Genomic DNA, 27,191 nt, shown 5'->3' with positions numbered 1-27,191 from the left:
TAATGGAATTTATGAGACTGTCGTTATTTTGTTTAAATCATAAAAGAAAAGTATGCGCTTTTTAAATTAAATCTTAAATATAATTCTGGCAGGTGGGTTTTTTTAATTACAAATACCTACTTTTAGCCTGAAATTGTCAATTCAAAACGATAGCCCCATTGCACAGTGGTTCCGTAGTAGGCCATAGGCCGAAATATCGATGTCAATATAATGACGTCATTTTTCGTTATATTTGTTATAAAAAGCCTATTCTTTAAGATAGCATAACAGACATTTTGAGAAAATAACGGAACTTTTCATATCGACCATGAAAAGTTGTCGAAAAAAGTCTGATTTCTTTATTTTTGGTCCCGAATCAACTTAAACTTTTAAGTGTATTTTTCGGTTAAAATTATTTTTAAAGTTTTTTTTTTTGTTATGGAACTTAAAGTTAAAGGTATGTACTATATTTAAAGAGTTTACAATTCTATTTTATTTAAAATTTTCAATACAAAACAGACTAGAAAAGGACAGGTTCAAATTCCATACTTTTGTTTTTCTTCTCACTTTACCGAAACTTTTAACTATGTTGTCATCAATATAAATACATGATTCATATACATAAATTTTCTCTAGCACGTGTAGTTTCTTAAACAATTGATTCTGTCTGCGAATAAGTGCGACGGGCTACGACTGACTCTTTCACACTCATTGTTTCAATTTTACCCATATTTCTCATATTTAAAACTTTTTCAAAAAAATTTTTTTTTTTTAAGTTTTTATGTTTTCCTTAAGTTTTTGCACATATTTTTATAAAAATATATGATATTAAGCAAGCTTTAAATCTGAAATGTAACATAAAAGTTATGACCAGAGATAGGATGTTGTGGAATTTGCCTTTTTTTCTTGCTCAATCGTACGACACTATAAATTAAAAACAAACACGTTTCACGTCCCCCTCGTGCCAAAAATATGTATTTTATTTTGCCTTTTTTTTGCCTTTTCTTACATTTTTGCCTTTTTTTGCCTTTTCTCTTGTTATTGCCTTTTTTTGCCTTTTTATATGTTTTTTTTTTCAATCTTTTTAGCGTCTTTAAAGTAATACCTACACACAAAACACTCAAATACAAACAAAAAGACAACTTACTCAATATATCTATATTAAGGATCTACCAATGCAACTTGTTTGTCTGCTATTGCTACCATTTAATGCCTTCTATGTTCTATTGCGCGGCCGGCAACCGACACGTATCAGGGTTCAAAAGCTAACTTACTCAATTTACAATATTCGATTGGAGAAGTTCTCCAGATTTTGAAAATCAAGAGAGATTTGGAAGCCGAGAAAAGGGCAGTCGCAAAAGATGTTGTTGAGAAGTACAAATCAGTTTTTTTTTGCAATAAGGGACTCGAGAGAGTTGAACAAGTAGATTGAGTAATAAATGGGAACACAAATCAAGAGCTCCCGGCAAATGTTGAAGTGGGTGATGTCGAGTGCTTTAATTAATTAATTAATTTAATCTTTAGCTCCTTTAAAGCACTTATGACGACTTTTCACGAGTCGATTTTAGCCGCGCGATATGTCGCACGATTTGCAGCTTACGTTCACACGAGTTAAAAAAGCTTGGCCGCACGGCAAAAATCAAACCGTGAAAAGTCTCCAATAAGGGACAATCGCAGGCGCTTGTTACCTGAAAATTTAAAAAAAACTCATGATTGTTCAAAATTACTACAATTAATTTTTATATTACATGCTTTCAATCAATAAATGCCTTTTTATGCCTTTTTTAGAGTTTTATTTTGCCTTTTTTTAAGTTTTTAGGTCCACAACATCCTATCCCTAGTTATGACTGAAATTGAAAAAAAAAACCAAATAAATAATTTTAAAAAATAACTTATCATTTGTTTGTATGTAGATTCAAGGCTTCTTTTTACATTTTGTTATTAAATATATACATACAATATTTCTTTATAAAACAATTGTTTTTAAATTAATTCATTCATTCAAAATATATTCTTACACGTATTCAAGTATATTTTGTTGCTATCCTAACCATAATCCCCTATGGCCGCCCTTCTTAGAAACCGGTACCACTGTGCATTGTTGTTAGTTTACATGAATACAATCTCTCAAGCATTATTTAGTGTGAAAAAACAGCGTACCAGGCTTAATCGTTGATGGTTTTCAATAATAATTTCCGGGAAAACCTTTATACGTACATAGGTACAGAAAAAAGTTGAAATTGTCAATCAAAAAGTTCAAAATCATATTAACCTATACCCAATTTCTTAAAAAAAAAAAAAATTACTCACTTTTATGATAACCAAAACTATTTGAAGGCTAAAGTTAATGTTTTAGATAAGAAGCAATAATTAAATCATGTGTTTTATCGAACAGTAGTCAATCACAAACAGGTACTTACTTATTGTTCTTCAATGTGTTTTTAATATAAGCAAGTTAGGTACTTATACTTACACAGAATACACCAACAATCTTATCAGCATATTATATTTAATTGCATTAAATAAGGTTATCTCCACATAATTAATTACTTATACACGTATTCGACCATTTTGATTACCCATGTATTATAATGATAGGTATATAATAAAAATAATATAACCTACATACAATTTGAAATTCAATAAAATTAATTTGTAAGTAGGGATAGCGGATAGGTATGAAGTCCTTCAACGAGGAACTGTATTCAAATTGGCAAAGTTTATCAAAACGGGTTCAAATTTCAATTCTCTTCTCCTGTCACCAATTGGTCAGTAATTGACAATTGCTCAATTTTGTCATGTACCTATACCTACCTACTTATAAATTTTTGACGTGATAACGTCTTATAAATTGAGGAACATTGGCTGTATGCTCGAAAAAGGGTGGAACGTCAGCATGAGTTGCACTTCCCGTTATCAGTGAGGCATAGAACGCACCTTAATATTAAAGGCCAAGTCAAACTTTGGACAACTTAACATATCTAGATACATACATAGTCAGCAGCCCAGAGTTTTAAACTGTTTTAAGATTTGTCTTTTGCACAATAGATCCAAGGATTGATTTCCAACATTGCGGTCGCTTAACCATTTAAAACCCAAACTATGAATAACAACACTTTAACAGTAATAATTTTTTTCAGTGTTATCGTGTCAAACACATTACAACTAAGAAAAAAGTTATTTGCCAACATAATAAATAGCCAACATAATAAATAGCCAAACTAATGTGTTACTCTCATGTTACATTTAAGTCGTATACACTGTCTATGACCACAAAAAAAAAAACTGAGAAAATAATTTTTTTTATAATAATAAATGTACATATTACTACTTCTTTTAAGCTAAAAAACAAAACACTTTATGGATTTACGTTTTTTATATCTTTTTCAAAATGTTGACCATATAAATTAACGAATTTTTAAATGTATGTTACATGAGAGTAACTCTGGGTTCGAAAGGGTTAAATGTTTTTTACAAAAATCTTGGTAAAAATCATTTTAAATATTAATGAGAGGAATCGAGAAAACGGTTCTATGGCAGGTACCCTTAATATGTTTTAGTAAAATAGGTTTTTAATTTTAAAAGTACGATGATATTTGTCAATAAAGTTGGTACACGACAAAAATTTTAATCAAAATCCTTAGAGCCATTTCTGAGAAAATTAAGTTGTTTTTTTTTTTTTTGGTTGGCAGGTAGGTACAGTTGAATTTGGTCCTCCTTAAAATAAAATTTCAATTTCGTTTTAGGGAATGTCACAAAACTCATAACCACCAAGTTTGGAGAAAATCGTTCAGTATTTTAGACTGTTGTTCAAAATAGATAAAGATTGACAGATAGATAAAAGGACAAACAGGCAAAAAAGAATTGCGGAACCCACTTTTTTCGTATTCTCTATCATATCGCAATGTCATGTCTGATTGTTATCTAGAGTTCGATTTTGTTTACGAATACTAAACTTGCGCCGCATAGTAAATATAGTTATATCGCAAGTAAAAATGCACGAATGGGTCCCACTTGAGGGGTTGCTTAGATTATAGGATGATTTTTTTTTATTGTTATCTCAAGTTCTATTGTTTTAAGAATCCTAGTTTCCGAACAGTAGGTACTCACAGTTGTTTGTAAAAAAAAATTGTGATATGATTCAAAACCTTTAACACCTCTATTACGATTGTCAACTATCAATTGATGGTTGATAAATACTGAAATTTGGTGTTTTAAAATCTAATTTGGAGGAAAATTGATCGTTTTTTTAATTGGAATTTTTCAATTGCCTACATTTCAAATAATAACAGTTGGCATCATTCTTTGTTTTAAAATTTTTTGGAAATTAGATAATAAAAGAGATCGAAATTTATTTTGTATCAACTATCAATTGATAGTTGACAATCTTAATCCAACAAAGGATATCCTATATAACATAATTAGCAGTTCCCTATCTGCAAACAAGTTTCCTGATTCTTGACCATGCCACGGTGACCATATTTTTAAATTTCAAATAATGAACTAAAACAAAAAGTTAATCGAGTTTCTAACTATTGTTTTTTTATTTCAAAAAGTAACTCAATAGAAGAAAAAAAGAAGAAAATGCAACACAAGGATTTAGCCTTTGCTTTAGGCTATTTCCATTGTAGCGGGTTAAAGATGCAGGTACTTCAAATCTCAAATTCTTATGTAATTAGGTACCATTTACACAATAAATAATTAATTGGGTTCAGAATCTGAGTAAAGTAGGTATGGTATAAGTGGCTAACCTCTGTGGTATTATCCTAAATTAGTTAATAAAATCCATATTACAGAAGGAACACCCTCTTCTATTGAGTATTTTTCATTTGCTAAAACATTATTTTAAAGTAAAACAATCTTTCTGAAAATCCATTTTTTTAAATGTTGAAAGTTTTGTTTGAAACTTCCCGTCTAACTAGCTACTGTTATCTTCTAACTTTTTTCCCATAGTGCAATTTACATTTCATTTCATTGCCATTTCTTAACATTAAACTCATATGTTTATAAATGTTGGCTTCCTGTTTTTGAACTTATTTAATGAAGAACTTGTCAGAATTGCTTCATATCTCACCAGGAAAAAGATTTAAACCTGAAAATTACCATAAAAGCTCTGTATAAATCCTTTTTTAAGTAAAAGAACACATCGTAAGTTGAGACGAATAGTGTCACCACTCAAAAAGCACTATTTTTCAGGAAAAGCAAAATTAAAAAATCATTAGCATTGAAACAGAAAAATTTAGTAACAAAAGAGAATGGGCAAAGTTGTATGGAACGTGGACGTTACGCGGCCATTAATGAATTTGTTATTTTATGATGTTATTAAGTCTTACATATGTTTTGCAAAAGTTTTATCCTTGTGACGTACTTCAGAAACGGATAAAATGCATTTTTGCATTCAACACTTTATGCAGATTGTCTCTTTGTTGTAACTTTAATATGTATTTTAAGTGTCATTTTCCCTGACTCTGAGGACCTAAATCTTGAATATCCAACCACTAGAACGCAAACTATTAGCTTTTTTAAACAACAGTTTCAAGCCTATTTTTAGAGTTTTGTTGTTCAATTTTTTGTTAGTTTGAATCGTTTGAAAAACTGTCGAACAAAAACAAAAGTTGTTGGCTTAAAAATCTTGTAAAATAAAATAAAATAAAAAATAAAAATATAATTCATTTTTTCCTTCACACATTAAACGATGCATTAACAATACTGTAACGATGAATTACCGAACTACTTTTAAGATAAAAGTCTGAACACACTACCTGCTACAGTAAAGGTAGAAATGTGAACGGACCTTTAGTAATTAAGAAACTACCCTCTGAACGCATCCAAAGAAATTCCCTCGACTGCTGAATATCCCAAAATATCCCACTGGACTGGAAGTATGAAGCGCCCCCTCTTGGAAAGGAAGCTTCGAGAAGCAAAGACGAGAACCTTCGAAGACATTCTCGAATTCCGAATTTCAGGTATAAAAGGGCAGCGTGGACACCGACCGGACACAGTTTAATCTTGAATGTGAAAGAGTACAGTACAAAGTGAAATAAAGTGTTGGAAATTGTTAGTAGTAAATAAAGTGATTGAAAAGTGTGTTTGTTTGAGCGAATAATAAAAGTAAATTGATTTGAAATAAAGTGTGTTCTTATTTGAACGGAAAGATAAGTGGAAGTTAAAATAAACGAAATAAGTTTTATTGTGAACCCGGAATAAAACATTACATTGGTGTCAGAAAAGTGGAATAAAACTTATTTATTTGTGCGAATCAGATAATTTCGCGAATAAAATAAAAAGTGCGCGTGTGTTTTAACAATAAACAAAGTGTAAAACATTTTGAAATAAGTAAAAGTGCTCGCGTTTTGAAAAGTTAAAATGGGTAAGACATTGAATCAGTTAAGTTTGACTGAGCTGAAGGCGGAATTAACTAAACGAGGTCTTCCTACTGCTGGATCGAAAAATGACCTCATTATTCGCCTGCAGGATTATTTAACCCAGAAAAACGAAGATTTGGATACATTTCAATTCGAAGTTGAAATGGTAGAAGAACGAGTAAGTACTAGTTCCGATATGTCATCCATGATGGCTGTTCTCCTTGCAAAATTTGAAGAACAGAAAGATCAAATGGAACAGCAACGTAAAGAACAAAAGGATGAACAGAAAAATCTTCTTGAACAAATTGAGACACAACGCAATGAACAAAGAGAACAAATGGAACAACAACGAACAGAGCAAAAGAGTGAACAACAGAATCTTCTCGAAAAAATTGAGAAACAACGTACCGAGCAAAAGAGTGAACAACAGAATCTTCTCGTAAAAATGGAGAAACATCTAGAAGAACATCGCGATGAGCAAAAGAATCTTCTAGAAGAACAGAAAAATCTTTTAGAGGGAAAGCTTGGTGATTTCGAGAAGAAGTTCACTGCTCTTGACGAGCGTGTTGAAGAAAACAAAGAAAAGCTGTTGGCAATGGACACAAAGTTCGAAGAGAAATTCCAAGACATTACTAAAGAGTTGGACAAGGTTCGAAAAATTAAGGCCCGAGAAAGTTCTGGTGAGTATTCAAAGAAGAAGGAAATGCATCCACCAACCTTTGATGGACAAAGTTCTTGGTCGATCTACAAGAAACAGTTTGAGGCAGCTGCCACAACAAATGGCTGGGATGACGAAGACAAATGTATAGCGCTGACTCTTGCTCTTAGAGGTCCTGCTGCTGAGTTGTTACAAACTTTACCACCAGAAAAGAATGGTAACTTTAACGCTCTTGTCCAGGTCATTGAAAAACGCTTTGGAGATGGCCATATGCAGGAAGTCTTCCGCGTCCAACTCAATACAAGAGTCCAGAAAAGAGGAGAAACTCTGCAACAACTCCAAGCAGATATTGAAAGGTTAGCTCATCTGGCATATCCGACAGCAGGAGATGACATTATCAATCAGTTTGCGACAGAAGCCTTTGTACGTGCTGTATCTGATATAAATCTTCAGCGAGCAATTCGAACAGCTGGAAAACGTTCCCTTCCTGAAGCATTAGCGTTTGCACTCACTATGGAAGCAGCAGAACAGGCTTCTCAAGGCGTTCATCGGGTAAGAGAAGTTACAGTGGAGGAATGCTCTTGTCAAAAACTCGCATTCCAAAGAAACCAGCGAGACGGAGCTGCTCGATGCTGGAACTGTAACAAGACCGGACATCTCCAGCGGCAGTGCAGATTGCCACCAAGAAGAACTGCTTGCCAACACTGTGGAAAAAGGAATATTGCCCAACAACAGGTAAGCGATACAACTAACACTCATGCTCATCTTGAATTCCCATTCGGGAAACGAGTAAGAACCACCTTCGAGGGGCAGAAGCTGGTTTCTGGTATCGATGGCCCCAGAACCACAATTCAAGTCTCACAAACTAAACGAGACAACAAAAGTCTGACAGTAGAGGCAACCATAAACAATAACCAACACGTGGCTACAATTGACACCGGTGCCACCGCCTCTATTGTACGAAGAGACTTGGTAAAGATGACGTGGCTACATAACATCAACAGCTATCGTCTGAAGACCGCCACAGGAGAAGCAGCAAGAGTGTACGGAGAAGTTCGTCTTGAGATCCGTATAGCAGAACTAAAGTTTTTACATGTGTTTTTGGTGGCAGATATATGTGACGAGTGCATCATTGGAATCGACTTTATGAAGGAGCATGGAATCATTTTGGATATCGGTAATCAAGTCCTGAAATACAGAAATGTAGAGATTCCAATGGTCTATGGCAGCGAAAACTCAACAACAATTAGAACTGTCATCAAAGAAGACATGTGCCTGCCTCCTTCTTCAGAAGTTTTTGTGTGGACGAAGTTAAAGGGGAACTGTGGAAACCATCGATACCTCATGGTCGAACCAGAAGTTGAGCAGAGTTCCGAAAACATCATCATCGGGAAGACTCTTGTGGCACCAAAGAACAACATGGTACCTGTACGGATACTTAACATCAAACCGTACCCAATCAAGCTTAAGAAAGGAGAAGTTGTTGGGCAATGTGAATCTGTGTCCGCAATAACTAAGATCAACGAGATGGACACACAGATGACTATGAACTCTGAGAAACTAAAGACTCAAATTCTCAAATCAGACAACTTGAGTCAACATCAGCTTAATGTTGCTGGAAGGCTTCTTCATGAATATGCTGATATCTTCTCTTCACCCAGCGGGCAATACGGCCGAACACAACTGGTGCAGCATCGAATCGATACAGGAGACGCTAGGCCGATTCGTCAACCAGCAAGACGTCTCCCCTTGGCCAAACAAAGTGAAGTTGAAGAAATGATATCGACAATGAAGAAAGACGGGCTGATCGAAAATTCCAAAAGCCCTTGGGCATCACCGGTAGTTCTCGTCAAAAAGAAGGATGGAAGCACTCGATTTTGTGTCGACTACCGCAGGCTGAATGATGTGACGAAGAAAGACAGCTACCCACTGCCAAGAATCAGCGATACTCTAGATGCAATGGAAGGAGCACAATGGTTTTCGACTTTGGATTTGAAGAGTGGCTACTGGCAGGTAGAAATCCATCCAGAAGATCGAGAAAAGACGGCTTTCTCCACAGGAAATGGTCTGTGGCAGTTCAATGTCATGCCGTTTGGGCTATGTAATGCCCCAGCTACTTTTGAGCGCTTAATGGAGTGCGTTTTAAATGGATTAACCTGGAAATCTTGCCTAGTCTATTTGGATGATGTCATCGTTTACGGGAAAACATTTGATGACCATTGTGAAAACCTAAAGGCTGTATTCCAGAGGCTACGAGAAGCACATCTTAAGTTAAATCCAAAGAAATGTGCACTTTTCAAGACCGAGGTTAAATATTTGGGGCATATCATCTCATCCCAAGGAGTAATGACTGATCCAGAAAAAGTTGACACTGTGAAGAATTGGCCAACCCCTCAGGACAAGCATCAACTTCGGAGTTTCCTCGGTCTGGCAACGTACTATCGACGGTTCGTGAAGGATTTTGCGAGAATCGCCAAAAGCTTGCACCAGCTTACGGAGAAGGGTAAACCCTTTAAATGGTCAGGTGAGTGTGAGAAAAGCTTTCAGGAACTGAAGCTACGGTTATGTGAAGCTCCTGTGTTGGCCTATCCGACTCCAGGCAAACAATTCATCATTGACGCAGATGCAAGTAATGTTGGAGTTGGTGCTGTTTTATCGCAAATTCATGACGGAGAAGAAAAGGTCGTTGCCTATTTCAGCAAGGTACTCTCGAAACAAGAAAGAAACTATTGCGTGACCAGAAGGGAACTTCTAGCTCTGGTATTGGCAACAAAGCACTTCCATAAGTACATCTATGGACAGAAGTTCCTTCTTCGCACAGATCATGGTGCACTAAATTGGCTTTTGAACTTCAAAAATCCAGAGGGTCAAGTAGCAAGATGGATCGAGATACTCCAGACGTATCAATGTCAGATTCAACATCGAAGAGGAAAGCTACATTCAAATGCAGACGCATTATCTCGGCGCCCGTGCAAGCAAGACTGCAAGCATTGCACACGGCTAGAGGAAAAGGAAGTTGTCGCTGTAAGAAGAACGAGAGCTGATCCCATTTGCGGCTGGAGTAATGAAGAACTCAGGATGGCCCAACAGGAAGATTCGGACATCGAACCCATCCTTGCATGGAAGGAACATGAAGAGAAACCAGAATGGGCCGACATCTCCGACCGAAGCCCCAATCTCAAAGCATATTGGGCACAATGGGACTCACTTCATGTGCAAGAAGGGTTACTCAGGCGTAAGTGGGAATCCGCAGATGGTAAATCTTATGTAATGCAACTAATCGTACCTCAGTCAAAGGTTAATGATGTTCTCCGAGAGATGCACGAGGGAACTTCTGGAGGCCATTTAGGCATCAACAAGACGCTGGAAAAGGTACGCCAGCAATTCTACTGGTTACGTATGAGAGAAGACGTTGAAAAGTGGTGCCGAAAATGTGATACTTGTGCCGCTAGCAAAGGACCAGCTAGAAAAATGCAAAGCAAGATGCATCAGTACAATGTGGGCACACCTTTTGAGAGGATTGCAATAGACGTGGCAGGTCCTTTTCCCGAAACCAACAAAGGAAACCGGTATATCCTCGTAGTGATGGATTACTTCAGCAAGTGGCCTGAGGCATTTGCCATCCCAAACCAGGAAACCAAAACAGTTGTGGATAAGATTGTCTTTCATTGGGTGAGCAGGTTCGGAGTACCCATGGAACTTCATTCCGACCAAGGAAGGAACTTCGAATCTAAGATTTTTCAAGAGGTTTGCTCACTCCTTGGCATCAAGAAGACGCGAACAACACCGCTTCATCCACAATCTGATGGGATGGTTGAGCGATTTAACAGGACACTTAAAGAACACCTGTCAAAAGTAGTCAACGATAATCAACGAGACTGGGATCGACATATTCCATTATTCTTGATGGCTTATAGAAGTGCAACACATAGTTCCACTGGACATACACCATCGGAAGTCCTTTTTGGTTCTACAATACGGCTGCCAAGTGAGATAAAATTCGGATGTGTTCCAAATGAGCCACAGGAAATAGATGAGTATGTTGATAACCTGAAAGAAACACTGGCTGACATTCACCAACGGACAAGGACAAATATAAAAGCGTCTAGTGACAGGATGAAAACAAGATATGACGCGCGAGCGACAGCAACAGGGTTTCAAGAAGGAGAACTTGTGTGGTTTTACAATCCCCACCGACAAAAGGGACTATCACCGAAGCTACAACAAAACTGGGAAGGCCCTTACACAGTAACAACCAGAATCAACGACGTGGTTTACCGTATACAGAGAGGGGTAAGAGGCAAATTAAAGGTAGTTCATTGTGACCGTTTACATCGTTATAATGGTGAAAGAAGCAATGGAGTTGTTCGGGACGAACAATCCTAAGAGGGGGGCAATGTAACGATGAATTACCGAACTACTTTTAAGATAAAAGTCTGAACACACTACCTGCTACAGTAAAGGTAGAAATGTGAACGGACCTTTAGTAATTAAGAAACTACCCTCTGAACGCATCCAAAGAAATTCCCTCGACTGCTGAATATCCCAAAATATCCCACTGGACTGGAAGTATGAAGCGCCCCCTCTTGGAAAGGAAGCTTCGAGAAGCAAAGACGAGAACCTTCGAAGACATTCTCGAATTCCGAATTTCAGGTATAAAAGGGCAGCGTGGACACCGACCGGACACAGTTTAATCTTGAATGTGAAAGAGTACAGTACAAAGTGAAATAAAGTGTTGGAAATTGTTAGTAGTAAATAAAGTGATTGAAAAGTGTGTTTGTTTGAGCGAATAATAAAAGTAAATTGATTTGAAATAAAGTGTGTTCTTATTTGAACGGAAAGATAAGTGGAAGTTAAAATAAACGAAATAAGTTTTATTGTGAACCCGGAATAAAACATTACAATACTAATATTGCAATATCTTGCATTCTTAAAGCAATACAGCGAAACTTCCTATGTAAAAGTTTTTCCTAAGCTATATCTCTTTCATTTGATACCAATTTCATTAATGGCCGCTCAACGTCCAAAATGCCCATTCTCCTTTTCTACCCTCTAGCAGTGAGTTTTGAAGGTCATGTCATTTGGGACGAATGTACATAGATCTTGGCTTTGCCAACTGGAAAATCGATCTGATTCAAAATCGACACTTTTTGAATTGTCCATTTCCACAAAATCATTTATTAGAGATTTGTGGCTCTGTTATCGATACCCCACGCCGATATCATATCAATATCATTAATAGGACAAGACTTCATTATAAATTGTTTCCAACTTATGTAAAAGTTACAACCGCAAGTTATGTAAACTCATGTAGTAAAAGTGACCACGGTCGACAGGTCGGCAAAATATTTTTGATCGATTAATTCGTTTAAAAAACTAAATTATATTGTGGTCAGTCTGACAAATCAAAATGGGTTGGGGTCAAAATTCTGCCGGGGTCAAAATTCTTTTGTCAAAATTCTGCTTTCAAAATTCTGCTTTACAAAATTCTGCTTTCAAAATTCTGCTTTTCAAAATTCTGTTTTTCAAAATTCTGTTTTTCAAAATTCTGCTTTTCATAATTCTGCTTTTCAAAATTCTGCAAAAATTAAAAAAGGGTTTGGAAAATGTTAAAAAGCGCGCGCTTTTAAACATTTTCCAAACCCTTTTTTAATTTTTTGCAGAATTCTGTAAAATCATCTTTTTGAAAAATTATCTGCTTATTTGATTACTTACCTACATAATTTGTCATTTTTTAAATGCGAATTAATTTTTGTTTTATAAATGAATAAATTTGAAAATATTAAGAAAAGGTTTTTAATATTAAACATTTCCGAAAATAACTAAAAATTTATTAATTTATCAAATAAAGATGAATATTCAAAAATTTGAATAAGAAAAGGAATATACAACATCGGTTCCAATTAGTATACATATTTTATTTGAAAAAAAGTCAGTATATGCATTTCAAAAAATATTTGCGACACTTAAATAAAAAAACTTAGGAACCATAAAAATTTAGTACCAATGTTGAATTACATTAAAGAGGTGTATTTTTCTTTAGTCAGTGCATATGCTATAAAAAAAACAGAATTAGCAGAATTTTTTTTGTTCAAATATAATGCTGGCAGAATTTTGAAAAGCGGAATTTTAAAAAGCAGAATTTTGAAAAACAGAATAGAAAAAAAGCAGAATTTTGAAAAACAGAATTTTCGCTGAAAAAGCAGAATTTTGAAAAGCAGAATTTTGAAGCCAGAATTTTGACCCGATCCCATCAAAATTCTTAATAAATGAATGTTAGAAAAACGGAATTTAATGATCCTAAACTTGGTAAACGATTTTTATGAGCTTGTATTTTTATGCGGCAGAAGCAGTGGCGTATCCAGAAAAAAATTTGGAGGGGGCTAGAAAATGTTTCAAACATTTTTTAGAGGGGTACGAATAATATATTCACCTTTGATCGAGAGTGAAGCTCTGTGCTGCGGTACTGAAAGTGGTATAGTAGCATTTAACTGTTTTCAAAGTTCTTGTGTGACAAACACCATTTTCGATATAAACGCCCATGTTCCGTAATTCAACCGAAAGTGAATTGAAATCACTTTTAAATTTCACGTGAAATAAAATATCATATTCTTCATTTGGATCAATTTCAAAAACTTCGAAATTGCTTCGAACTGTCATAGCTGAAGGATCATCCTTTTTAATTTTGTTTCTGAAGTTAAATTATTACTGCTGGATGCCATTTTATCGGCAATTTTAATGGAAAAAAAGAAGAATTCAAAAGAAATAAAATGCACGACTGGGTCGCACGAACTTGCTCTTAGAGTTAAAGTTGCTTAAATTTTTAAGACTTTATATAGAAATTTGAAAAAAAAAAATAAAATTCGTTTTTTAAAAAAATAAAATAAAATCTAAAATTGAATTGCCCTCCAAAAAAAGTATGCAGTTTTGATTGATATATTAACATGCATTTTTAGAAAAAAAATTTTCAAAATCGTTAGAGCCGTTTTTAAAAAAAATAATTTTTTAGAAAAAAAGTTTTAAAATAAAATTGGTATGCCATTTTGTAGAAATCACTAATCAACATCTAAAAACAAAATTTCAAAAAAATTCAATGTCCCGTTTTCGAAAATTTGATTTTTCAAAAAAAAATTTTCAAATTTTTTTTAAAAATCCAAAAATTATTTTTTTGGAAATTTTATTTTTGGTTTATACTTAAATTATATACATGCTTCTTCACAAAAAGATTTCGGAGATAATCGGATTTGAAAAAAACCGTTCTATGGCAGGTACCGTTAATAATGATTTTCAAAAAAAAATTTTTTCATTGGAAGATAAACCTTAGCTTAAAACTAACATTTGAATTTTTTAAACAAAATCGTTGGAGCCGTTTTCGAGATATTTCAATTTTACTTAAATCGGTATATGACATGTACCGTTATTTTTGGTCCAAAAAAATTAATTCCAAAAACCCCTCTGGAGAGTCGCCAAATAACGCTACATACCAAGTTTGACATTAATCGGTCCATCCGTTTAGGCTGTAGCTCCTTATACAGACAGACAGACAGACAGACTGACAGACAGACAGACAGACAGACGGACTTCCGGGACCCACTTTTTTGGCATTGTCTACCATCGTAATGTCATGGAAAAATGTTATCTCAACTTTTTTTTTTTGTACGAATGCATAACTTGATATATAGTACCCATATCGCAAGTAAAAATTAGGAGACACAAATAAGTTATGATAATATTTTGTCCAAAAATTATAGATTCATTGAAAAAGGCACCAAATTTACAAACCGAAATAATGTGAATTGAATTCGATCAGAAAATTTAAATGAGTGAAAAATGCAGAAAGTGAAAGTCTAGAAACTAATTTTTCATTAAATTATTTTAGATGTTTAATTCGAAATATATATTTTTTCATAATATGTTGCTTTTTTAATCCGAATTCGAAGTCCAAAGTGGCATTTGCTGAAAGAAACCATTAGTTACATATGATGACCACTAAGATTTTGAGATATCAAATATTTCTATTTCCAATAGCTTTGAGAAGTATATAATTTTTGAAAGAAGTGTTTATTGAGATTGCATAAGAACTTTTGCAAAACTAAACGGTGATGTTATTCGACGTACGTATTATACTAAAAAGTGATCTGAAGAATTTCGAATTGGACTTAAACCCGAAAAAAAACCACCCAACCCCCAGCTACAGCTAAGGCTCTTACTCAAACAAACACAAATAGCCGTTTCAGAATTTGGAGGGGGCTCGAGCATCTGAGCTGCCTCTAAATCTATAAGATTTACGAACAAGTTTCAGTCAAGCATATATATTACAATGAAATTAGGTAAAAAATAACATGATCTGGAAGGCTTGGGGGGGGCTTGAGCCCCCTGAGCCCCCCCCTCAATACGCCACTGGGCAGAAGGTTAAGTAATTTTTACTAATACATCGTTTGAAAATGTCAAACCAAAACTTCTGTTTTTCGTGGAATGCATCAGCAGGGATGAGCAACTTTAAAAGGAATCAATTGATTTTGAGAAGCGATAATATAGCCATAATATACAATTGAGTTTTAATAAAAGATAAATCGTCACCATATTGAGAGAAGAGTCTAGGATCTACATTATAAGAATATTAACAATACGACTGGTACTAACATTAGAATTTTTGAAGACATCAGTAACAATTGCGTTCCTTTGGGTGGGAACATTAATCTACTAATTAGTACTTAAAGCTGCTTTTAACTACTTTTTCAATAGAGCAAAAGTAGTTCAACGTAGCTTTAAGTACTAAACAGTAGATAAATGTTCCCAAAGGAACCCAGCTAATATTTTGCTATTATGCCAAGTTGTTGTTTGAACAACGCAACTAACTAAACAAGGTTATATTCATAAACAAAAAATACCAAGACTGGAAATTTTCGTACGTCTTTCCCCCCGAAACCCTTTTGTGTACAGTGCTGTCTGTGAATATATGTGAAAGCCACCACGTTGGTAAATGACGTTAACACGCACACATTTATAGATTCACGACATTCACCACACATTTGACACGAACACAACGATAGGTTCACGACATTCACCACATCTCGCAGCTTGTAGGCAAACGTCAGTTGACCGCCGAGTTTCCAGTCTTGGTATTTTTTGTTTATGGTTATATTATTGACTGTGAATTAGCTTCCCTGGTCAGAAAAATGGTAACCATTTAAGCTTGGAAATCGCTAAAAGCAAATATACGAATTCATGATGAAAATAAATAAAACTATGTGCATGTTACTCTTTGATTATTCTAATTTCGTTACTCTCTGACATTAGCATTCATACAGAGAAAATCTTAATTATGTCCTGAAATGAATTTCGACAGAAAGTCTGTTGGTTTTGGTTCCTCGGATTCTTTCCAGTACCGCATGATGTGTCCCTTTTGTTTCCAAATGTTGATGGATTCTTTCAGTTCCATTTGACCCTGAACAAAAAATATAAACAATTAAAAACAAAAATCTAACAAAATTGTTTGCTCTTTTACTTTAATCACGAGCATATCAATAACACGAATGTCTGTAACACTGCGATGCTTGATGAATTGCTCTCGAAGCTTAGCACGGCATTCCTCAACAGATTTGGGAATGTCATAGTCCATAACTGGAAGCAAAAGCAGAATTGAAGGATCAATCGAATTGGATTTATATAACAATTTTGTTGGCAAGAGTACATAACCTATGAACAGCTGAGAAGAATACTTACCGATGTAGGGAATTTGGCGATACCATGCCTTGTACAAGTTGAGGGCACGTTTTCTTGCTTCCTCCCGATCAACGGATAGAATTGGGCGAACTTGTTGTACGGCTCGTTTTACAGCTTCGCGTCCAGCCATTGCAGAAAATTTAGTCGTCCTTTAAAATTGCAAAACAAAAAATCCACAAATTAAAGATATAAATTCACTGACAGCTGGTTGTCAGAAAAAATGACATTACGGAACTTAACGAAAAATTGAGTGAGTGCATCCAAAGACAGACTTGGTAGAAATAAGTAGGTTCATGTTCCTGAGATCCATGGTATAAAAAGACAAGGTATGATCATTAGAGCCGCCATCTTACAAAATGGGGTAATAAGGTTTTGACGTTTGGCATTTGGGAAAGTCAAAAGCAACAACAATTTCCAAGACAAATTTGTTTACAACAACAATTTCAATGGGCTGGGCTGTCAAAACCTTAAGTAGCCATCATTGTATATATATTTCCATAGTACTATCATGAAGTAAAACGATCTTAGGAACTCTAGTGGTGACTTGAAAAATCAGAATTTGTATGAAAAAAACACACTGAGCGCCACCTCAAAAAAGTGGCGACATGAACTAATACTAAATTCGACTTCATGATAGTACTATAGAAATATATATACAATGGTAGCCATAAGTTTTGACAGTTCTCGATACTGAGATTTTTCTAATGATCATACCTTCTCTTTTTATACCATGCCTGAGATCCATGATAGGCCGTAGGTGCGTTCTTTTTCTAACAATAGTTAACTATTGTTAACTATCGTTAACTTTTGTCGTTCCTAAAGCCTGGTACGCTGCTCGCGCTAAATTTTAGCTGAGATAAAATTCCCATACAAGTTATCGATAACTTGTATGGGATCCATTTTATCTCGGCTAAAAATTTTCGATAATTTGTATGGGAGCTAAAATTTAGCGCGAGCAGCGTACCAGGCTTAAACTACAAAATAGTTACGATTTGTAACTATTTGAAAGATGAACATCGTTCCTAAACTCATTTTGAAGTGTCTAATAGTTACAAATCGTAACTATTTCCAACTCACCTCCATGATATGAGTTGAACATTCATGAGATTGTTGATGTGTCAAAGTGGATGTTTTGTTTACAAAACGAACTCAAAGATTTTTTTTCTTTTGAAATAAGCGGAAAAAATGAAAATAAAAAGATATTTTTGTAATTTAATAATGCGATAAAATTTATTTTGATTAAAAAAAACATGATTTTTTGTTACAATTATGCAAAAAATTGTATTCTGAAAACAATTTTTTTTATGGTTTGACAGTTCAACAATTTCTTACAATAAATCGTTCCTAAATGATTTGTAAAAAACCCAACAATTTCTAACAATGACAAATCAACAATATTTTTTGACATAACAACCATAGTTGACTATTGTTAGAAAAAGAACGTAGCTCGTGGCTACACAGTAGCTGGGTTCCTTTGTGCCGGGCTAGTGCCTGGCTACACGGTGATTTTTCAATCTCCTAAAGGGTTAACTACATTGGCTCAAAAAGTGAAAAAGTACAAAAGTGAAAATTTTCAAACGCATTTTTGTATAGATTTTCGGACAAAAAATTTAAAAGAAATGATGCAGAAAGCTTATTTTTTGGTCTAAAAAACAATTTGTATACTCTTTTTCACAAAACAATTGCACTAGATAGAAAAAAAATATTTTCACTTTTGTACTTTTTGAAAAAGTGGTGAATGTAGTTAAGCCTTAAGCAGTAAATTTGTGGGCATGAAGGATGAAGAGTGAAGGGGGAAGATGACCACGAAGGGAACTGAATTTTCTGAGGGCAGTACAGTTCCATTGCTCAATTTTTCCTCTTTTTGACATTTGTTCCTAGAAAATGTAAAAGTGGAACGTGAGTGAGAGTGAAGATTTTCCTTTTTTTGACGTTTGTTCCTAGAAAATGTAAATTGGGACGTGATTGGGGCACAACACTGTGTAGCCACGGCTTTTGGGAATATTTATTTACTGGGCCCTATTTCATAGATGATACACATCACATACATTAGGGCCTGGCTACACAGTGTTGTGCCCAATCACGTTCCAATTCACATTTTCTAGGAACAAACGTCAAAAAGAGGAAAATCCTCACCCCTCTTGCCTACAACCTGACTGGTTAGGCGATTGAAAAATCACCGTGTAGCCCGGCACTTACATACATCATACATTAAAATTGTTTTCATATAAAATTGTTTTCCATACAAAATTTCGTTAACGAAATCTTGAACGAAAAATTTCGTTTATTGCTTTTCGTTTTTCGGTACGCAGCTCTAGCGAAAAATTGGAGAGTTTTCACTCATTTGTCACTTACCTTTGTATATAAATTTTGGAATTGATATACAAAGCACTTACTTTTTACTGTCCTGTGCATTTTTCTTGACTCCAAGAGCAGTGTTGATGGTTTTTTCACTTCTAATTCATTTATTTCTTGCTTTTAAAATTATTTTTTGTTGATTTTTCTTGATTTTAAATTAATTTTGAATTTTTTATTTTGACTTAAATGACTTTTGTTGTTATTAGGGGTATTCACGATCAGGTGCAACAAAAAGGTATAAAATTGCAAAATTTTGTTTTTCGACTACTACAACTACAACAGACAAATTTTGCATCATTGTATTTTATTCTTGCAATAGGGTTATAGGGTATAGCAAAAGTGTAAGAGTGTAAAAAAAGTTGTAGTCTGTGTATTTGGTTGTTTTATTTTAAGAAAATGTTACACTCGAAAGCTAAATTGTTACTTGGGTTGCACTTTTACAACGATACAAGACCATTTGCATCAAATCGTGAATACCCCTATTGTATTTTTTTTACGGAGTATGAGTATAGTATATTTGTAAAGTTCCTTCATGTTCAGCTTTTCGAGTTGGCATTCACATGAATATTTTTTCCGTTAAGTCTAGTACGCTGCTGAAGCGAAACGAAAAATGTTGAAGTCTCCAAAGTCAACAGCGAACTACATGTTAACAAAAACATACCATCAGAAGTATTTGGGCCTATTCTGCCAAATCTTTTATTCTGCTATGAATTTTCTGTTATGAATAGGTGTGTTTTTTATTACCACCGGTCTTAACTGGACAAAAAAAAACGCAGTCGGGGCTAAGGAATTTACATGTTAAATGCAACAACACTTTAGCCCCTTGGGCTTAGCTGTTAAGCCCGGAGAATTCTTTGGGCTTAACTTTTTCAACAGATTTAAATCTGTGCTACCAACTCAACTTGTTCGTAAATTGTTTAGAATTTGTTTAAAAACATCAAAACTGATGTTTGGAAGGACAATTATTATTTTAAATATTTATTTAATACAGTAGGTGGCCACATGATTATGACCGATGAAAATTTTCACAAATTTTTTACGCTAAAAACTAATTTTGTTTTATTTTTTCTGTACAGTAATTATTACTACTGCTTTCTACTATAACGCTAGAGTGTCACGTACTTCCTAAGTAAGAAAAATTAAAGAATAAACAGGCTTGGTAATTTTCCAGGGATGAATTCCACAAATAACGCTCTTTGGGGTTTTTAGCGAAATGCTGCAGAAAACCTCATACCAACTGGTGGAAAAGCTTAGAGGTGAGTGGATGAATCATTACAAGCACGGAACATAAGCTCATTCAGGTTAAAATAGAGTTCCCAAAAGAATACAGGCAGTTTTGCAACAAAAGGAAAACACACGAAATATTGAAAAATGGTGGTCTCCTCTATCGTCATCAATTTTTTTTTACTTTGTTTCCTTAAACAAAAAATTAGTATTGGCATAATGTACGGTTGTATAAAACATTATGCCAATACTAATTTTTTGTTTAAGGAAACAAAGTCAAAAAAATTGATGACGATAGAGGAGACCACCAGAATACAGGCAGTTTTGCAACAAAAGGAAAACACACGAAATATTGAAAAAATGGTGGTCTCCTCTATCGTCATCAATTTTTTTGACTTTGTTTCCTTAAACAAAAAATTAGTATTGGCATAATGTACGGTTGTATAAAACATTATGCCAATACTAATTTTTTGTTTAAGGAAACAAAGTCAAAAAAATTGATGACGATAGAGGAGACCACCATTTTTTCAATATTTCGTGTGTTTTCCTTTTGTTGCAAAACTGCCTGTATTCTTTTGGAAACTCTATTTTAACCTGAATGAGCTTATGTTCCGTGCTTGTAATGATTCAGCCACTCACCTTTAAGCTTTTCCACCAGTTGGCATGAGGTTTTCTGCAGCATTTCGCTAAAAAACCACAAAGAGCGTTATTTGTGGAATCCATCCCTGGAAAATTACCAAGCCTGTTTATTCTTTAATTTTTCTTACTTAGGAAGTACGTGACACTCTAGCGTTATAGTAGAAAGCAGTAATAATAATTACTGTACAGAAAAAATAAAATAAAATTAGTTTTTAGGGTAAAAAATTTGTGAAAAATTTCATCGGTCATAATCATGTGGCCACCTACTGTAGTTAATTAAACTTTTTTTTCAAAAACACACAAGAAACCCCAAAAGCGAAAAATATAACAACTTTATATTTTGTTTGTGTCAGCTGATTTCGGAACATTTAATATGCAGTGCTGCCAGTTTTTCTCGCTAAGCCCCGAGGCGTTTTTTTGTTCAGTTAAGCCCGGTGGTAATAAAAAACACACCTAATGATAAAAGATCTCAACCATAAAAGATCTTTTATAATTGGTATTCAGGAGTTCGAACTTTTATAAAATTCTGTTATGAAACTTCGAAAAGGAAAATCTGATATAAACAAAGCAAACAGAAGTCAAATCTTTTATCATCTGTCATTCCCAAAGACAAAAAAAAAACAAATCAAAATGTGGAAATTAAAATGAATTGCATTTTCTCGAAATTTACAGAGCAAAATAGTGTTTCTTTCTATAAAAGCCCCGTTCCATTGGAGGTGGTAGTTTACTAATGAGTAGATCTAGTACAACAATTAACACATGACCTTTTGTATTCTGAAGGATTCTGAAAGGGTACAAAACTTAAATAATATGGAAAAATTACCTAATAAAAAAGACGGATTTCTTAAGAAAAAAAATTTATCTCGGTTATTTGTGGAATATTCTCAACAATGTTATACCATTTTGAAAAGAGAATTGAACACACCAACTTTTTAGGTAACTTGCCGAAACATCGTAGTGCATTTTTTCTACACTAGGGTCCATTGAATTAGAGTCATGTAAAATTTGTTAGTATTTAGTTGGACAAAAAAGTATTATTTGCTTTAAAACTGATGCAGCTGATTTAAATATTTTGAATGCATTTGGTAGCAGGGTTGTTAAAAAAAAATGAGAAAAATTATGATTTAAAGCCACAGCACATAAAAACCCATCACAGGGTGACCATTTTTTCGACTTTTTTTCAAATGCCCATAACTCACAAACTATATGGCTGCGATTTTTTTATAATTTTTCTGATAACTGTCACCACCTACCCTATCTACCGTTTTCGTTTCGACGTTAACTTTTGGGACACCCTGTATAGTCATATACCTGGATCGAAATTTCAATTCAGATTCAATTCGATCTTTAAATCATTCATACAAACGGGGTATATAAGGCGATTTGAATCCAAGTTGAATCCGGGTTACACGCTCAGATCCAAATCGGGGAGCTGAATCAAATAGAAAACATGCATATATACCTATTTCCAAACTTATTGTATATACATTATCATGTTATTTTTTTTCTTTTGCCCTTTTGTGTTTTTTCTATTTTACTGTCAATAAACTTAAAAGAAAACTGTGTTTTCGATTCTATTTCAATTCGATTCCTCGATATGGTATTATCATAGAACTAGATGAAATTCGATCTTTAACTTGGACTTAAACCGGGCTACATTTAAGATTTAGTTTTGATTTTGATTTTTTTGTTTTCATGAATACCTCTATCCGACTCGGCGAATTGAAAACTCGAGATATAATTTATGGTGGAAATTGTGTGTGATTGTCTTCTTATTTGCAAATTCACTGTATGTATGTATTATGATATCTAGTTTTACTTGCGCTTTGTTTTTGATTAGATTTTTCTATTTTACTGTAAATATATTTAAAAGAAAAATTGTGTTTTCGGTTCTATTTCAATTCGATTCATCGATCTGGTATTATCATAGAACTAGATTGAAATTCGATCTTTAAATCGGACTTAAACCGACATTTGAAAATTTTACATCCAGATGTATTTTTTAAACTAGTGAATAATATGGCCGTTATACTACTTTCAAAAATAATGGCTTTAAGCCTTGTACGCAGCTGAAGCGAAACGAAATTTTATATACAAAATTTCGTTAACGAAATCTTGAACGAAATTGAATTTGTTTTGTATTTGCTTTAAAACTTATTTTCTGTTTTTTTTTTTAATAAATATTCCCAAAGAAAAGCATCGGCGAAATTTGATTGCTTGCAACATTTCTCATAAAACACCCTGTATTGTAAACACAAATCCATAATTTTTTAACGAAATCCGTTCTCAGCTGTTCGCCATCTTAAAAAATTTCCATTTCATTCCTTCGGCAACTTCTTTCTGTTGCAAAATTCAACAATTTTTTTCTCACTCTACCACACGCAATTTTGCACCAAAAAACACAGTCCTAAACGAAACAGCAAAGGTGTTCTGAGACAGTGCCATTTCAACATTCCAAGTATTTCATTTTTGGAAAAAAAAAGAGTTGAATTTTCACTTCGATTCGAATGTCAAATAAATCCGGAGAACGTCAAAAAAAACCATCTTTATTTTTCCTCTGCTTTTTTTACTAGTTCGTAGTTGTGTCTCCATGCATTTTTTTTGTGTGAAAAAAAAAATGCAAAATTTCCTCAAAACATTTTTTTGCACAAAAATGTATTCGCCTTCTTGTTAACAGTTAATTGTGCAATTCTCGAAGAAAATAATAAATATTTAGAATATCATTTAAACCATGAAAACCTCAAATAGCAATTCCACACCAAAAGTGATTTCAATAATTTAAGATAAAAAAAAAGAAAACAAAAAGAGCAAAAAACTCGCGTTGCAAACTTAACAAAGAATCAAGAAAATGTGAAATTTCTTTAGAAAAAAAAAATATATTTGTACATCAAATAAAGTCTGTGGAGTATTTTTTTCAAGTTGTTTCATTTGGTTCTTAATTAAATATTTATTCGAAATCTATTGAAATAGAAATCTAAAGTCAATTTTCAGTTCCTCAGTTTTTTTTTTTTTGTGTCACCGTTTTCTGTTTCTGTGCATGTTTTCTGAATTAAAATTCGTTGAATAAGCAGATTCAATCAAGATTATCTAAAAAGTGCGAATAATTTGAAGAAACTAAAAACAGCAGCAGCAAATAAAAGCAACATTCAAGGTGAGTGGTGTGTTACTCATTAATTGGGCGAATGAGCATTTAATTAAGATAGCTATACATCGCATAGGCGTAGCGACTGAATTTTATTCAAACCATTTAAACAGATCATAATCCACAGAAGGGGTATATATGTACATACAAACATTCCTGGTATGAAAATTGCATCAAAATATGAATTTTAATTTAATTTTATCTATGTAATCAAAGTTTATATTTTATATCCATGTTTTATAATTTAAACAAGAGAATGACTAATAACTAGGTAATTAATTAATTATTTACTGCCTAGACTCAGGAAGGCAATGATTGTCAGAAGCTGGAAACCATAAGTTTGTTAAAACAAGTTTTTTTGTTTTTAATACTTACCAAACTTTTAATACTTACCTGTTCAGATTAGCTAAAGGTCTCTGTTAAATTAAGTTGAATTGTATTCATGTTGTTTCAGAAATTTTAAATATTTAACAAAAAATAATATTAAAATTGTTGTTAATATTGAAGTTCAACATAAAATCCATTGGTTCTTGCAAGTTGTAAACAAGCTGACGAGATGTAAATTAAGATGTAAAAATTACAAAAGCTTTTGTTGGGTAAAGATTTATGTAACTTGTGAAAAGGACAACTTCACATAGATTTTCGCTTATCATTTGCAAAGAATAACTGATTCACTTTCGGATTTTCGTCAACCAGAAAGTCAAGGGCTGTGATAAAGAGCAAAGGAGTCAAGACACTTTCTTGGTCTACACCGAATTGATTGGGAACTCTTCAGTCACTCCCGTTGGCATCTTTGTTTTTACTTGCCGTGATCATCCGTGCGTTAATTTCCAGAAGCTCTCGCTGTCTCAGGGATACCCATATCAGATCTCGTGGTTGTCTATCGAATGCCTTTTCGAAATCAACTAGCTAAACATGCCAGTGTTTGTACCACACGATCTTAAAGAAGGCTGTAACGACTGCAAAATAGATTGGACAAAATGTTTTGTTTGTTGTAGCGATGGTGCCAAAGCTTTAACCAACAAATTGAACTAATTGCATAATTGAAACTCATAATGCCAAACTTTTTATGAACACATTGCTTCCTTCATAGACAAGTTCTTGCATCGAAAGTAATGCCTCCATTATTGAGAGAAGTGAACTTTATAAAAGGCAAGGCCTTATTTAAAATTGTAGGCTATGAAATGGGTTCACTCCACAATAATCTTTTTTAACCACACATGAGAGGTCAGTTTGCTGTCAAAGGGAAAAGGAAATGGTAACGGAGTTATGAATACTAGAGTTATGCGCGACAGAGTTACGCGCATCAAAGTTACGAAAAACCGAAGTTACGAAAAACCGAAGTTATGAAAGACCGAAGTTACGAAAAACCGAAGTTACGAAAAACCAAAGTTACGAACACCAAAGCTGTGAAACGATGTTCTTTGGTTGGTAACCATTGAGATGAACGATATACTGGAGGAACGTACCAAAAAGCTAGAGCGTATAGGTTGAGTCAAGTCAAGAAAAAATTGTATTGGACGGGGTGTCTATAATTCCCCTCCGTTTAAATAATGACTTAATTTGGAAAAAAAATTATTAAAATATCAAAATATCGTACTGTACTTTTTTGTAAGGCAAACGACTTGTTGTTGTATATTGTTTTTAAATAAATCAGTTTAATGGAACAGTTTTTGAAAAATTAATTTTCAAAAAAAAATATATGGCTTTTTTGTAAAAAAAGTAGTTTTTTTTTTTTTTATTTATCGAAAACGACAAGACGTTTTTGGATCCAGTTTTCAATTTTAGTTTAAAAACAAATAAGAACATTAAATTATGTAATTTAAATTAGCACTTAATTACATAAAATTTTGAAAGAAATAAGTTCAAAATTTATTTTTTCACTTTTTTTTTCAAAATTTTGATTTTGAAAACTAATTTTTTTTTTAAACTAGTCAATTAAACAGCTATATTTAAAAACAAATTAAAAGATACGAAAAGTACTTTACTTTTGGTGTAACCGTTGATTTTAAATAATTTTTTTCCAAATTAAGTAATTTTTTTGGAAAATCCCCCCTCCCGGCTAAACGGAGGGGCATAGACACCCCGTCCCATACAATTTATTTCTTGCCTTGACTCAACCTATACGCACTAGCTTTTTGGTACGTTCCTCCAGTATATCGTTATTCGCAATGGTTGCCAACCCAAGAACAACGTTTCATAGCTTTGGTGTTCGTAACTTTGGTTTTTCGTAACTTCGGTTTTCCAAATTAAGTCATTTTTTTTGGAAAATCCCCCCTCCCGGCTAAACGGAGGGGAATAGACACCCCCGTCCCATACAATTTTTTTCTTGCCTTGACTCAACTTATACGCTCTAGCTTTTTGGTACGTTCCTCCAGTATATCGTTCATCTCAATGGTTGCCAACCAAAGAACATCGTTTCACAGCTTTGGTGTTCGTAACTTTGGTTTTTCGTAACTTCGGTTTTTCGTAACTTCGGTCTTTCATAACTTCGGTTTTTCGTAACTTCCGTTTTTCCTAACTTTGACGCGCGTAACTGCATCGCGCAAAAATCTGGTATTCATAACTTGGTCGGTTTCCCAGGGAAAAGTATTGACACAAGTTTAAAATTAATATCTGAATCATTGGTGTTTTTACAAGATAAAAAATCTGAAAATTCGAACAATTTTCTGACCCTCCGTGGCTTCTAAAATAATCATTTCTCGCTGTTCTTTTTGACAACTTAAACATCCTAAATACGAGCCTCCAAGGAAGAAAAGAATACATTATAACTGCAAAATACAATATCAGAGGATTTTTTCGAAAACTTTGGTTATGGCCCAATCCTCTACAATCAAACAAATTTGATTCTTTTTCCTGCGTTCAAAAGCTTCTTGAAGAAAATTCATCGGAAGAATCAATATTTGTTAACTCATTTATTCCTATGGTACAGAGTTTATTAAATTAAAAGATAGAACTACTGAGTTACTTTCCAGAAATGGATTCTGAAAGTAAAAATGGAACTTAGATGGATTTCTTTTTTTAATAATTCGGTTGAACTTGATCACTACCGTTTTTAAAACTGAAAATAAACCATATTGATTTAGCTGCAATTAGCATG

The 27,191-nt window shown here is 33.8% G+C and overlaps 2 protein-coding genes and 1 long non-coding RNA gene across 3 annotated transcripts in view; 1 reads left to right on the top strand and 2 right to left on the bottom strand.

Moving 5' to 3' along the window:
- Positions 1–855: 855 nt before the first annotated feature.
- On the bottom strand, positions 856–2,474 carry LOC129919484 (uncharacterized). Its single transcript, XR_008773078.1, has 3 exons — positions 2,290–2,474; positions 1,998–2,184; positions 856–1,826 (listed from the first exon to the last, which is right to left on the bottom strand). It is a non-coding gene; the product is annotated as an uncharacterized LOC129919484 (long non-coding RNA).
- A 13,786-nt stretch (positions 2,475–16,260) lies between these two features.
- On the bottom strand, positions 16,261–16,946 carry LOC129918572 (NADH dehydrogenase [ubiquinone] 1 alpha subcomplex subunit 6). The gene is made up of 3 exons (XM_055999181.1): positions 16,729–16,946; positions 16,511–16,626; positions 16,261–16,450 (listed from the first exon to the last, which is right to left on the bottom strand). Exons 1-3 carry the CDS (start codon positions 16,856–16,858, stop codon positions 16,322–16,324), a joined length of 375 nt encoding a protein of 124 aa, XP_055855156.1. The 5' UTR covers positions 16,859–16,946; the 3' UTR covers positions 16,261–16,321.
- A 6,412-nt stretch (positions 16,947–23,358) lies between these two features.
- LOC129919935 (WAS/WASL-interacting protein family member 2) overlaps positions 23,359–27,191 on the top strand; it is a 46,762-nt gene continuing 42,929 nt past the window's right edge. Inside the window, exon 1 of the mRNA XM_056001048.1 lies at positions 23,359–24,100. The gene's annotated coding sequence lies outside the window, so the exon portion shown is untranslated. The remainder of the gene's footprint in view (positions 24,101–27,191) is intronic.

Source organism: Episyrphus balteatus, chromosome 4 (genome assembly GCF_945859705.1).
Source record: "Episyrphus balteatus chromosome 4, idEpiBalt1.1, whole genome shotgun sequence".
Lineage (NCBI taxonomy): Eukaryota > Metazoa > Arthropoda > Insecta > Diptera > Syrphidae > Episyrphus > Episyrphus balteatus.
Note: the sequence above shows the minus strand (reverse complement) of the source record. Positions and strands in the feature narration are given on the sequence as shown.